The sequence below is a fragment of the Lactuca serriola genome, chromosome 2 (assembly GCF_051521515.1).
Source record: "Lactuca serriola cultivar US96UC23 chromosome 2, Lser_US96UC23_V15, whole genome shotgun sequence".
Taxonomy (NCBI): Eukaryota; Viridiplantae; Streptophyta; class Magnoliopsida; order Asterales; family Asteraceae; genus Lactuca; species Lactuca serriola.
Window position 1 is genome coordinate 191,538,085 of NC_136409.1, and position 15,333 is coordinate 191,553,417.

The 15,333-nt window shown below is 33.6% G+C and overlaps 1 protein-coding gene across 1 annotated transcript; it reads right to left on the minus strand.

Moving 5' to 3' along the window:
• Positions 1 to 1,201: 1,201 nt before the first annotated feature.
• Positions 1,202 to 7,336, minus strand: LOC145087876 (AP-2 complex subunit alpha-1-like). The gene is made up of 21 exons (XM_079025977.1): positions 6,966 to 7,336; positions 5,984 to 6,115; positions 5,747 to 5,872; positions 5,608 to 5,670; positions 4,942 to 5,514; positions 4,752 to 4,849; positions 4,598 to 4,679; positions 4,416 to 4,504; positions 4,216 to 4,321; positions 4,038 to 4,103; positions 3,850 to 3,956; positions 3,667 to 3,771; positions 3,461 to 3,581; positions 3,001 to 3,345; positions 2,826 to 2,906; positions 2,525 to 2,689; positions 2,366 to 2,452; positions 2,159 to 2,284; positions 2,013 to 2,093; positions 1,768 to 1,919; positions 1,202 to 1,668 (listed from the first exon to the last, which is right to left on the minus strand). Exons 1-21 carry the CDS (start codon positions 7,095 to 7,097, stop codon positions 1,551 to 1,553), a joined length of 2,955 nt encoding a protein of 984 aa, XP_078882103.1. The 5' UTR covers positions 7,098 to 7,336; the 3' UTR covers positions 1,202 to 1,550.
• Between the last annotated feature and the right edge of the window lie 7,997 nt (positions 7,337 to 15,333).

Here is a 15,333-nt window from a genome sequence, read left to right on the forward strand (position 1 = left end):
ACACCATCCTTATTTATTTTGCCATAAAAAAGAGTAACTGTTAAAAATAAATCCTCAAACTTTAACCTCTTTTTCGATAAAACCATCTTTTTTCTGAAAATAAAAAAGTCACGAAAAATAAATGAATAAATAAACGTTCATTCAATTGTATTGGAAAAACGAAGAAATAATTTTTCAATGGTTTTTCGAAAATAAAAAACTGTTTTTATTAAAAGAAAAGTCAGTTGAGAAAGAGAATAAATTAAGATTATATTAATTGTCTAATCTGGATTGTTTGAATTAGATAGAAAATGCAATATAATTAATTCTAAGACAGGATAAATAAGATTATTTTGTTTTAGAGAAACAGTAAAATAATATTCTTTATAAGTTATTAATTTCTATCTTATTTTGTTTAAACAAAAAAAAATCCGGTAAAATTATAAAATAAGATTATAATAAATTTATAAAAATAATGTCGTAAAAATATCCATAGTTTAGTTTTTCTTTTTGGTAGTATACGGTACTGATTAAAATCCCAACAGTAAAAGGATTTTCAGGCTTTTGTCCATTTCCTTTAAGAGAAATGATGGGTTTATCGACCTACGGTAACCTATAAATTCATGTCAATACAACATTGAATTTCTTTTGACATGACAACTGAACATGAACAAAAGAGAGACTGGTCTCTAAAAAATGAAAAACGACAAAAACCGAACTCTTCAAAAATAGAGACCGACCTGAAGAAACTAGTCTAAAAAAACATCATCACTCTGAAACAGTTCTAAAAAGACGGGACTGTTACAAATAATTTTTGGTGTTATTTATGAAGAAACTAGTCTAAAAAAACATGATCACTACGAAACAGTCTCAATTTATACCAAAAGCCAAAGTTCATATACAAATAATTTTTGGTGTTATTTACAATTTCTTGCTTTCTTTATTTATTAACTTTTAATGTATCATTTTTAGTAAATCTTAATGTACAATTTTAGTGTTAATCATATATCTAATAACAGAAAGACCAAAACCGAAAAAAGACGTACGTAAAGACCGTGAGACTGGTTCCAAAAAGACCAGACTGTTCTGAGATCAACCCTATACCTGTCCACAACCACTAATGTGTGTAGGTCTACTGATTATCTTATGTAACTGGTGGCAGTTTAATAAAGCCACAAATACAGTATTAAGTTTAATCCCTAGGCGAGAAACGAAAAAAATGTAATTAAAAATTACTGGGATATTATATATCTGTGCATTGATTACCAGACAAAGAAATCCAATAACCTTAGATACAACAATTCTTTACTTCCTCCCAATCCCATCCTCATATTACACATTACATAATAATGATGATAAAAAAAAAATGATGCAACTTCCCAATTCCCATTCCCTCTATAAACCATGTAAATGTTTCAAAGAATTTCAAACCCCACCTACCAACACTCACACAATCTAATTGTGCAAAAAATCCCGAAATAACCCCAACTCTAGTGTAACACCCACCCTCTATGGTTTTTCTTTTTCTTTTTTATTGCCATGAAAAAAAAAATATTGGATAAAAATTATGTTCAAAGCAAACCAGCAAGTAAAGCCCCGGGATCTGACGATGCAATTGGTTGAGGTTGTTGTGGCATACTAGGGGCTGTGGGAATGCTAACCAAGTGTTCCTTGATATATTCCTTTAACCTGAATCAACATATATACACACACATAATATTTATAAATAGTATCCAAGTATTTTGCTATAAAATATTATGAAAAAGAAAAAGAAAAAGAAAAACATACTCGAATGTTAGTGTTGGATCTTGTGATGCAACTGTCATGCGGAGTTGTGTTCTGTCAGCTGGATCTGTTTCAATTCTTACCAAACATAACATGGCCCGTGTGCTTTCTGAATAAAAAGTTGTGGTTGCAACTAAATTACTTGGATTTGGATCCTTAAAATTAACAAGCAAACAAACACAGTAAGTTAAAATGTATGGTGTTTTTACTTTTTACAAATTACAATAGTCAGTCATAATAAAACTTACGAGTCCAGGGCAAACTATAAGCCTCAAACTGCTAAACAAATGTGACATTTCACCCAATGACATAGCTCTTACGCCTCTTACCTGTTCAATTTTATAAACATTAAACTTCAGATATAAATCATGAAGGAAAAGACATATAGACGAACCACTTCTTGAAGTTTCAAAGGAGGTCCAGCCAGTGATCTCCACTGTGGAAAAAACTCCTCTGTGGATACTGGTATAGGCTGGAAAAATTTGTTTATTACTGCAGGAAGCCGGAGCTTACTTTCAACCTGAGTAAAAAAAAAGTCAAACATTGACTAAATGGATAAGTTGTAGTCTTGTAGAATGAAGAAGCATAAATAAGAACATACCAAGCTGGTGCCAAACATGTATGAGAAATCAAGAACTGCAACATCCCTACTTGGACCAAGATTTACCACTTCAACTGGGCATTGAACCTGAATCGTTAAAAACCAATTTTTTAAATATTTATTTTTAAATAAATTAATTAAAAAAATACAAGGCAATACCTGTGCTCGTGGAGGTATAACTTCAGGTACTGATGAGAGTTCCAGTTTTAAATGAGATGGAGGCAGAACCACTGCTTGAACTGAAGTGAGTGAAGAAGTTGTTTTGTTCCCCAAAAAGATGACTAGGCGACCTTGATGACCTCGCCAGTCTGCTTTGATACCAATCTGGAATAATAATAATTAATCAAAAAAATAAATAAAATCTAATGCAATATATGATATGTGATATATATATATATATATATATATATATATATATATATATATATATATATATATATATAACTTGACTTTTTAGTACCTGAACATAAGGATCTTCATATAGAACTCCACTATCTTTAAGACACAGGGCATGAAATCTTTCTGCAGTGTCTCCTATTGGCTGTGTAAGGTTGTCAACAGAAAGTTAAAATAATATAAAGAAATAAATGATATTTATAGCCAATGAGGATAGGACATGTGGCAGACAGTAGTACCTTTACAATATTATCTTGCTCTTCAACAGGTGCAAGAGCTAATGCATCATCTTCACTTACAGGAGGAGGAGGTGCTTCAATAGCCAGTGGGCTTAAAAGATCTCCAAGAATATCAGGTTGAGGGTGGTCAACTTCATGTGAAATTCCATTAGCTTGAGTCAACTCTTGGTCAACGCTCACAGAGTTATGGTCAACGCTGGGGATTTTGACCATACCAAGTTGGGGAGGTTCGCGCTCAGATGTCACCACTAAAGCATTAGAAGCCTGCTGTTGTGTGCGTGACTTGATAGCACTTAGCTCTGCAGTATCAGCTTCAGTGTCTTCTGCTTTCTTGATCAATGAAGACTTCAAAAAGGTAAATCAAAGTCAACAACAATCACCATATCAGATAAATTATTATTATTATTATTATATGCTCAATCAATCAATCAATCAATTAAAACCCTACGCTTAAATATACCTCACGTTCAGGGAACTTTGGCATTTCTGCTAATATATCCATCAGGGCTTCACCTTTCCTACTCAATGCAAAATACTCCACAGCTCTTTGTTGTATCTCAGTATCAATGCATGTTTCATATCTGTCAATGTGTGTGAAATTAAATATTATCAAATTTTGCATATACAAAAAAAAAAAAGTGTAGCTCCTATTTATTATAAACTCACTTGCTGAATATTGCCCAGATCTGGTTTTGTAATTCGGGATCTGGTGGTTGAGAGTGCATCAAAATCTTTGCGTATGTTGAGAGAAGAATGGATATTGTTGGAGTCCTGTAGAAACAAAAAAAAAAAAAAAAAAGATGATGATCACAAAAGAAAACATAGATGTATAGAAATAGAAATACTCACGATACAGTAGGAAGCTTCTCATGTATAATGACAAAAATGTCCTTTGGGCTACACCCAGGTCGTCTGGCCAAAAGATGGCTGTATTCTCCAAGCAGATAAGCGCTAACCTGCATAATAAAAGACCCATGATGACATCAGCATACAGTTGTCTATATTTGTGTAGGAAATATAAGATATAATCTACATACCTTCACCATTGTCTCATGTATTGCAGGCTTATCAAGATATTCTCTAGCTTTGAGAGCTGCATAAGGCTAATGATTAAAAAAAGAAAAGTGAGTCAGTAGTAAGTCCTATGAACTTTAATAATGCAGATACCAATCTACATTCTACAATACCAAATTGATTAGCTGGATGTAAAATTACCTGAAGGTCCTCATTGTTGGTTACAAATTGCACAACACGAAACCAAATGTCATCACTGACAAAATCTCCTGCTTTGTCAATCAACTGAAGAATAACATCAACATACCTGAACAGTCATAACAAAAGTGAAATTCACAACATTAAAAAAATACTATAAAAACCATAAATCTGGTATTAGATAAAAAAACAAAACAGCATACCATGATAAATCAGGGGCAAATTTCTCAGCAAGAATAGCAGCTTTTAGTGCCAACTCTTCACGCATTGTGAAATCTGCTGTTCCAAGATACTAAAAGTAAATGTTTATCAGTGGCATATGAGAAAAATCCAACTGAAATATATAATTGAACACAGATTATATTTATATCTAGCAACTCTTTACCTGCAATAGTTCTTCAACAATGTCTTTAGCATTTGAAACATCACACATACCATAAAGTAGATCCAGTGCACGTCTCCGAATGCTGCATTCAAGAAATAAAATTAAGTAAAAAAAAATGATATAAATCAGTTAATAGCAAAATTAAGCCTCACACCTGATGTCAGGATCCTTCAATGAGGTGATAATTTGAGCTTGATGTCTCTTAATTATGTCCTGGACATCTGTAACCATCAACATTCGAGTCATGTTCTCCTGCAAAAGGGTAAAATAGGCATATAACATTTAAGTTATAACTCCATCAGATTATAGCAACATTATACAATTTCATTGATTAAATTACTTACGAGACCAAGATAACGGATATTTGGCTCACGAACAGCTATAAATTTCCCTAACAAAGCTACACACTGAGACATCATCTCTTTTTCAGCATCAAGATGCATAACAAGAGCAAGAGCTTCAAACAAAACAGCATGAGAAGCATTGTTCTTGTTAACATTTTTCACAACATCTGTTCCCATGAGTATTCGTTGTAGAACCTCAAACAATGCTCTTCTTGTGTTTGGATCTTCAACAGTTGGGAAATACTGAAGAGCCCTCATTGTTTTGACTTGAAGCCAAGGAGATGGAATACCATAATACGTGTATTCTTGAGGAATATCTTGATTTCTAGCAAGTCTTTCCAAAACTTTAACACATTTTGGAAGGCAACTCCAGTATGCTTCATGGTTGTTAGAAACCAAAGCAACAAAAAGACTCATTGATGATGTTAAAACACCAAGATTTTTTTCATCTAATAGTTGTGTCATTCGATCAGACCATCCATCTACATTCACCACATCAGGGTTTTTCCTAAAAAGCCTCAGAAGACAAAGTGCAGCCTTTTTTCTCACCAGTGGTCTGCAACTGCTTGAGACCTGAGATTTGAGAAAATTAAAGAAAAAGATAATAATCATATTTTCATTTACAAAAATTATAAATTAAATGTGGAGTTTAGACTTTAGACTTACAAGTAACTTTTGAACATCGGGTGCTAGTGATTCAGCGAATTCTCTACCACCAATATTCCCAACCTGTAAAAGTTTGTTAATTTGATAACAAAAAAAGAAAAGATCTAAAAAAATCACAATCATGGTTTTATATCCATACCATTGTCAATGCGAGACACTGAAAAGTTTCATTGCGTCCGATAATATCGTTGCGAACTGTATTTATTGCTAATCTTAAAAAATCATGATTCTCATTGAGCAAACATGATGTCACTAAATACCCAACCTTCAAGAAACACACACACCATAAGAATAGAATAACATAACACTTTTTTTTTGCAATACAGAGAAGGAAACAAATTTAAATTAAGGAATGGGTATGTTAGTATGTATGTACCTGCTTTTCTGGATATTTTGGTGCAGAAATCAAAGAAACAGCTTCCATATGACCAAAGTCCACATCATATCCTAGCATAAATATGTAAAGCATTTTCCAAACATATTTCTTTTTGTCATATGGTGTCAACCCCTGTGACAAGAAAAATGTGAAGGATTATTATTTATGTTGGAAAGATGTTGATTTTGTATGGGGTTGAACATGACTCATGACTGATCTTCTAGGATCACTAACTAGGCCTATGTCTAGTTTCATGAGTCAAGGTCATCCCTGTACTTCTACCAAAAGTGCATACAGATTTTAGTTTACCTTAAGTTATCCTCAATTCCTCATATCATGATACATCATCTGGAGATCACTCAAGTATTGAGTCGGCTATAAATTTTAATTATCCGTATAGCCAAAAGGGATTTCATACTTTTCAATCATTATTACCAATAATGTCAAATAGATGCAGATGACTAGTATTCCTTGAATCCTTACATATCCCAGGTCAAGTTGTTAGTTTGTATTAGTAAACTCCCTTTATGCTATTGTTCATTTCATTTTTAACCATTTCTCCTTTAAGTGTCAAAACAGGTAACATGACAGGCAATTGACCAATCCAAAGTAGTGCACATAAGTTTGATGAATCGGTTCATACCTCACCAACCCATCTAAGTTGTTTTAGAAATCCTCATTTCAAAGAGTTGCCAGTGTTTTCTTAATTTACTGTTTATATTCAGGTTGAAACATTATGCATCTCTTAGTTACATTGACCCCGCATTTTCTTGAATTCATCTTAATGTCGAGAAATTCCTCTACTGAACTTCCAAAATGACCTCAATTGACCAAACAAACTAAACCTAACTTTGTAAATTTCACTTCGCTTCGGTCTTAATCTAATCGAATTTACAAGTTCGGCACCTTAGCGAAAAATATATATACTAAAAATACAACTTTTCTAAATACGTATGTGTGGGAAATAGAAATGAAGCCTGACCTTTTCGTTTTTGAAGCGTGTACGGATATTGCCAAGTTCTTTATCAACTCGAAGGCGTTCTTGTTCTTTGTTTTGGCAATTACGGATTTCGGATATGAAGACGGAGAGACCTCTCATACCTGACAACGCCATCTCCGCTAGACTTAGATCAGATCCAGCCGAGCGGCGTCTGTTTCTCTAGACTATAGCCGTTTGTTTCTCGATCCGAATCCAATTTCAATCACAAAAATGCAGTCAATGTGAAATCAAATTATAGATTCATAAATGATAAAGCAACCGAAGAATATAGTGTACTGTGATCTAGAGAGAGAAGGAGAGGGAGCAGATGGACCGAGTAAAATTTCGGAGAGCCGTCAGCCAGTGAGAAGACTTCCCGTTTACCTTTCTCTTTCCAAAAATTAACTATAGTAGTAATATCAATAATCTCTCAGTTAATCCACTAAATTTGAAAAGAATAAATATAAGGAAAATCATAACAATATCATGTTGTAGATTATTTAATATAATAAATAACTTGTACAAGGGGTTAGATAGGTAATATCTAATTATTTGAGTCCGTCACTTCTTACGATATGTCTATTAAAAGTCAACAATCCATTATCATTCATGACGTTATTTAAGGATCACGTGAAAATTAGTCAATTCTCTTTGGAGGTTGAAGGTTATAGTTAATGAACATAATCATGAAACGACAATGTATGGAAGGTCATCTATTTGCAAAACGATTTGTCAAAGATAAATCTCAAAACTCATATATCATATATCATATGATAAACAGAAGTGTAATAAACCTTACGATATATCAAATAATCATGCCATATGTATGCATCTATTCCTCCATTAGGTTGAAGGTCCATATCTATTTGGGACATATCGGATTCAGGAGTTGTTTATGAGTAGATGTGTGTGTGTCACCTTTCTAAAAAATAATCTATTACCATTCCTACATACTCCACTCTCATATAAGGCCCTTATTCTAAGGTCAGGAATGTTGGATATTTTAGACCAATAATAAATGTATATAGATAATATTATCATTAATTTCAATTTTATTACGGAAGTTATTTAGAATTGTTGAAGAGTTTATTTTATTAACAAGTGAAGATAAACACTTAACATGTTTATCTTGTGAGTTAAGTCATAGTTTGACTCAAAATCTTCTAAATCCCTTACAAACAATGTGGATATGTGAGTATGCTTCCTCGTAATATTAACCTAGTGAGCACACCTCCTCCCAAAACAAACTGAGTACACATCCTCACAATATAGTTAAGCGAGTACATGTCATAACATAGTAGACCAACTGAGTACATCTCCTTACAATGCAGTTAAGTGAGTACTCCTCCTCATAATGTAGCTAAATGAGTACACGTCGTGACAATACTAACTAAGTTAGTACACCTCCTCACGGTGTAACTAAGCGAGTACACATATTAACAGTAATTCTAAATGCATGAGTTAATCCCAATAGTAGGCTAGATATTAAGCCTAAATATCAACAATGTTTGGGGTTTCACTAAAGTGCCCTTAAATCATTAATGGGTGTACCTCATTTAGAAACTATAACATCAAGCATTTGAATGAAAGAAACGACACACAAAATACATATCAAAATACATATAATAGCCATCGAGTGTGTATGTGTATGTGTATTGTATTAAACATAAGGGAAAACACAAGTACAAATATATCATATATTTTGAACAAGTGTTCATAGGGTAGAGTACTTACCTAAAGTCCTTTAGCTACTTCTTATAATCCATTTCTCCCTAGATGCTTTAAGGGCTCAATGCTCACCTAATTATAACAATAGTTGGGTCAAAAACCTTTTTATGCTCTGTTAAGCCACATATTAAGTTTTTGATATTAAAAGTGAAATATTATTGTTTCGCGGTCTTCTTTAAGTCCATATGAAGGCATATCAAAGCCTAGAGATGATATGGAGTTGTGTGGAAAAAAAAATATAAATAAAAGCGAACTTCTTTTACTTACACATATGCATGACCTTCTAAAATATGTTTCGTGGTCATGCAAGAGTTTTCATGTCATTCACAATTTGTAAGGGCATGAAATATTCAATGAAAAAATTATTCTCATATGGCCAAGTTGCATAGCCTTGCAAATAGACTTGTAAGGTCGTGCATTGTGTGTTGGAACTCTCTTTCGAGCATAAACTTCAAAAATGGCCATTTAGTATATCCAAATTGATTTAACCATTCCAATTCCAATTATAACCACTTAATTATATCTTAATCATTCACCACTTGATGACTTAACTCACTTAATGCTTTGGAGGATTGGATAAACATCTAGAAGGCATCAAACTTTCAGGTTAAGTATTAACTCATATTTGGGTTAATAGATTCTCTACATAATTTCTAGTTACCTTCAACTAATTGAAGATGAAATTCCAATTATGTTTAAAACCATTCAAAAGCATTATTACACAATGATTTGTGGTTTAAGTGTGATAACCCAATATTTTGAACAACCAAAACCATTTAGCTTCAATAGAAATCATATAAGCTTTTCTTTATTGTCATTGCATTACTAAACCGAAATCATCACCGCTTACAGTTCACTTTGACCTGGCGAACCAAAATCATAATGTTTCAAAGTGTTGTTAAACTTTCTAAAACTAGATGGAACACTTATGAAGTTCAAATTCAACATAGCAACAAAAACTCAAGGTAAAACAATAAATCCATAAATGTATCATCCAATCAATCGATCGATACATTAACTTCAATTTAGTTTTTAAACATCATTTAGGTTTTAAATCGGTTTCATAAATCGAAACTTATAATCGGATTTCACTATTGATGGAGATTTGAATCTTTCAAATATCATTACAACTTAAAAGTTAAGCCATGATTGAAAATTATCTCTATATATATTAAAAGAGAAACTTGATGACATCACCTTCAACAATCATGGTCATTCATTGTGTTTCCATGATTAATTTCAACCTTTGGATCATTCTGGATCATTTCAATGAAATTTATATTAATTTTTTAAATATATAAAAAATAAATACAAAAATTAGAAAATTAATTAAAAAAGCACAATAGTCTTTTGAGGTAAGACATGACAAAATGCACAACAAAAATAAACAATAGGGATCATCTGAGTTAAAAAATAAGTTAGGGACCAAACGCACAAATTACCCAAACCACAGGGACCGTTCGTGTAATTTACTCTTACCTTTTTCGGTTTGTTCACATATGAGTGACTATCTTTTTTTGTATATATCTAGGTAACAAACTTTTTGGAAGTGTTCACATATGACCATTATGACTAGATGTAATCTACTACAACCAGTCATATGTGAACATTTCTAAAAAGTTTGTTACCTAGATGTGTACAAATCAAAAGGTTAATTACTTTAATAAGTCTATTTCCCTAATATTTATTCTTTACATGTTCATGCAAAATGATCTTTAGTGTATATAAAAGGTTTGATGCTATTTATTATTTTTATGCTCTGTTGTAAATGTTTTGAAGTTTTGAAACCCAAGTTTGAACCAAAACCCAACAATCACTTGTAATATCCAAAAATCTTGGTCCTTGAAATAAATTTACATTTTTTGTCCTTTTAGTATGAAAAAGTCTCACTAAATGGAGAGGAAGACACATAATTTTGAAATGAATAAATATTTTTGGTTCTTTTAGTTTACATGAAATTACTTTTTTGGTCCTTTTAGTTTAGAAGTTCTTCAATTTCATCTGGAAATTCATGTCACTTTGAAATGAATTAAGATTTTTTTCCATTTAGTTTAAATGAAGTTATGTATTTGGTCCTTTTAGCTTAAAAGTTCTTCAATTCCATCTCGAAATTGTAATTCATTTTGACCCTTTTAAATGAAAAGTTGTTCGAGAGAGGAAGTGAATTTATATTTTTGGTCCTTTTAGTTTACATGAAATCCCTTTTTTGGTGCTTTTAGTTTAAAAGTTCTTCAATATCACCCAAAATTAACATCGCTTTGAAATGAATTTACGTATTTGGTCCTTTTAGTTTAAATGAAATCACATTTTTTGTCCTTCTGGTTTAAAAGTTGTTCAATTCACTTTGAAATTGTAATTACATTTTTGGTATGTTTACTTAAGAAGTTGTGCAATTTCACTAACCAAAAAAAATTGTTTATTCAAAAAATATTATGAAATGTACTTTACATTTTACCAATATATGCAATGTACTCCTTACCCAAAATAACAATGTGCTTTTATTTTGTTAGTAATAGTATCAACATAGTTGGTAGTTTATTAGTAATTGCAACATACTTATAATTCTTTACTCATAATAGCAATGTATTTGCAATTTCTCAAAGCCTTCGACAATAATACAAGGAAAACAAAATCAAACACGAAACATTGTGAGCAACGAAACAAATACTTATAGAATCGGTGTGGTTTCGATATTTTGAATCTTTTAAGACTTTAAGTGGTTTATTAATATTTTGATATTATAGGGTTTATCAACAAAGAATCTTTATTTTAACAGGTTGGGGTAAGCTTTTTGTATCAAGATTTTGATATCATTTCATAATCCCGGATGCCGACAAGTGGACTTATCCTACATAAGTAAATGTGCTTGAGTGCCAAACGTATATACTGCATGGCATGATCCATGCAAATGGCTTCGGCCATCTTATCTCAATCAAAGGAAAAGAATGTGGATCAAAGCATTTGAATGGGATAGAACTTATGAATATGTAGTATCGTGTATGTTTGTCCCTACACACCAGGTACTCCATGTTTTATGGTTAAAGTTTTCTCTGATTATAGCATTGTACTTTCTTTTTTTGTTATTAGCATATTGTATTTTTCACCGTATTCCAACCAAGAGCATTGCACTTTAAATATACTAAAGTACAATGCTATAATAAGGAACAATAATTATAAACTACATTGTTTCTTCTTGCATTTCGAGCCCCTTTTTATCTAACATTTTTTTTCTTTTCGAAAAGGTCAATCAAACTTATTGACACTTCTAAAAAAAGGGGATTGTATCTTCGTATCCTCCATGGGATAGCATACAGGAAAGGTTGGTTTCAAGGCTGGGATTATAGTACCGTTGATGATGGGTACATGACAACACTGCAAAAGATGGGTTTGGTCAATCTCAAATATGATGTGTGGCAATCTGATAATTGAGAAATACTCTGCAGTAAAAGATGGGGGAATCTTTTGGAAACATTAAGTGGTCTTCTTGAAAAAATGGTGAGCTTGGTGTATGAAATACCCATCTCTAAATCGGGATCCACTTTCAGGGGAAAGACTTTATATCGACAATTCTATAACATAGCTTTCGACTCTAAAGTGCTATGAGGACATGGTTTCATGGGAATGACTCAATAATTGGTGGATATTCTTGTAATAGAGTCAGAGAATGTTGGTGAAGACATATCATTGAACGGGGAATATTTGGGTAAACAAAACACTAATGCATTTGCCATCACTTGCATAATACAATTGTCGGTGGATATCTCATCTCTAGAAAGAAGAATTACCTACTACTATTCGGTTAAAAAATTGTCCACCAATAATTATCTAAATGCCCTTGAGCTGCATCGCGATTTGAGTTACTTGTATAAGTCGATTATGTCTTTGGATGGAGTCCAAAAATTTGTGAAGATTTGGGATGTTGCTGATTGTAAATTTGAAGATACGACATCTTTAAGTTGTGTTTACAAGAAGGATGGAGGTTTGATAGATGGCTTAAAGTTAAACGAGAACCCAGGCGTACATGTCTTCCTGCCTCTTAATGTGATGACCGGAATGCTCAAAGCCATGGCTGAGAAAGCATTACGTGAAACATATTGTTCAATGGGGAACATCAACGTCTCATATTGTGCTGAATATGAAGGAGATGATGATAATTTATTCGTGATTGAACCCAATGCAGGGAATACCATCGATGTAATTGGACCGAGGATTGAAATGAATGATATTTCTTATGAAGGTGGCTGCGTTGCATGTGATATTTGTGGTGCAGTGGTGTCAATTATCATCGGGACGACTCAATCACCGTGTGCCACTTCTTAGTCAGGCTAACTTCAGCGGTCTAGATGTACTAACGAACTTCGAAAGTAAGAGTTAGGACAAGGAACACTTCTAAGTAAGAAAGAAAGTTTCTTTTATAGAACTCAACTTTTACAAGGCAACTTCTCGATTGATTCTACAAATGATACCTCTTTCCTATATATAGGGTCTTTACACCTCATCAAATAGAAGTTTCTAGGTCCCGTATCTTCCCGACTATTCTAGACTCTTCCAATGATATCTATATAACATTTACAAGACTCTATAATATACTATACCATTTATGATGCCCTAGATATTTCTAGGACGTTCCAACATTATCCAACGTGTTCCTTTGTGACCTAGCATGTTCTAGGTCGTTCTAAATTCCTCCGAGTCATTTTAGCTTCACTTGTATTTTCTGGATTATTCATGGTCGTTCCATATTTTTCCTGGGACATCCATAATTCTTTAGCATCTTCCAGGGACTCGTAGTGTGTTCTCAATCTCTCCAGGGACTCCTCGAGTATTCTCTATCGTTCCAATGTTCTCTACATGATCCCAGAAACTTGGTCTGTGACATCCTCCCCCACTTAAACCCTTTGACATCCTCGTCAAGTCTTCGAAACGTATATCTCGATCCTATCACCAAACTACTTCGTGTCTTTTCTTTTGCTTTAAAGTGTTTCTTCGAGTAAGGCACAATTTGTTTCCCTAACGCTCCTTCTGCCACCAATCCTCTCTCAACCTCATAGACTCTTGGATCAATCTTCATGTGGGATAAATATCCATGTTTGTTCGAATGTGTCTCGTTCACTGGAACTTCCCTTTTTGGCTTCATATTCTTTTTTATCTTTTTACCCGGGCCATACGACATATGCATACTTCCTTCGCTCTCGGGGCCTTTGTGAAGCTTCATAGTTGAAAGGGTTCGAGCTTTTGTCTTGCTTCTTTCTAAGGGAATGATGTGGATCGTTGATCCCTTAGTTATACGCATGGTGTTGTCTCTCTCGAACAACCAAGGACGTACCTTATCCAGAATGTCCATTCCTAGTACCATGTAATAGTCGTCTATTCGAACCACTATCAAGTCGATGGATCCTTCTCATTCTGCAATCTTCATGGGTATTCCACGAGAAACTCCAAGGATTGAATTAAATGGAGAGTTGACAACCTTCAACCGTCCCCACTCCTTTGTATAATGGATCCCCAACTTCGTGGATTCCTCTTCTGCGGCGAAACTATGAGTTGCTCCGGAATCTACGCCTTAATGTTCCTTCCATTCACCTTAGCTTCGACAAACATTAGACTCTCCCATTTAGTTTCGTCTCCTTTAGATGATTTTATCTCATCCTTCGATATCGAGTTTAGAAAACGCATTGAACTTATTTGTGCTTCGACTTCTTCCTCCTACAACACCGTCGCATAGAAGGCTTTTTTCTTCAGTCAATCTCGAATCAAGTGAAGACCATCACATATGTAACACTTGACCTCCTTTTGTTCTCCTTTTTGATTTTTTCCTTCGATTAGTTTTCCTTTTGAATTTGAGGGTTTGGTGTGTCTTGATTTGGTTGTGGTTCTGATGTAGATCGATCTCCACCACTATTTTTCTTAACCGTGGTTTCTCTACGAAATTTCATTAGATCTTTTGTCACGACGATAGTTTCGTCGATGTCTCTAACATTTCTCCTGTTGAGCTTATTATAAGCTTAAGATTGTAGTCCATCCATGAAATAGAAAAGTTTGTCTTTCTTCTGCATATCAGGTAACTCTAGCATCAAGCTCATGAACTCGACTATGTAGTCTCGAATCCAGACACTTATGAAGGCCTATACACCATAGACCCATAGGAAGAATTTAAGAGGCAACTTAAGAAACATTTCTTCCTACATGAATTTAAGAGGCAACTTAAGAAACATTTCTTCCTACATTATGTAGGAAGAAATGTTTCTTAAGTTGCCTCTTAAATTCTTCCTATGTGTCTATGGTGTATAGGCCTTTTTCAGTGTCTTCGTGTTTCCTTCTCCACCATAGAGTTGCACTTTCGCATAGAGAAAGGACGGTCGTATCTACCTTCGTCATGTTGTCCTTCACTTAAGTAGCATTAAAGTAGCATTTCATCAACCAAAAGAATTTGTCAAGTTCTTTAGGTTCGCATTTACCTCCATACTTCAATGGTTTTAAGTGCTTCAGTGTGCGACAACGTTCTTGCAATAGCTCTTCTGGCGATTGCTGCCTTGCACAAGTTTACTTCAGTTTGTAATGCAACTAACTTCTCAAGTAACTTGTTCCACAAGGTGTTTGTAAGTCAAAAGACTTCTTCCTTGACATCGATGGTCTCTTCTAT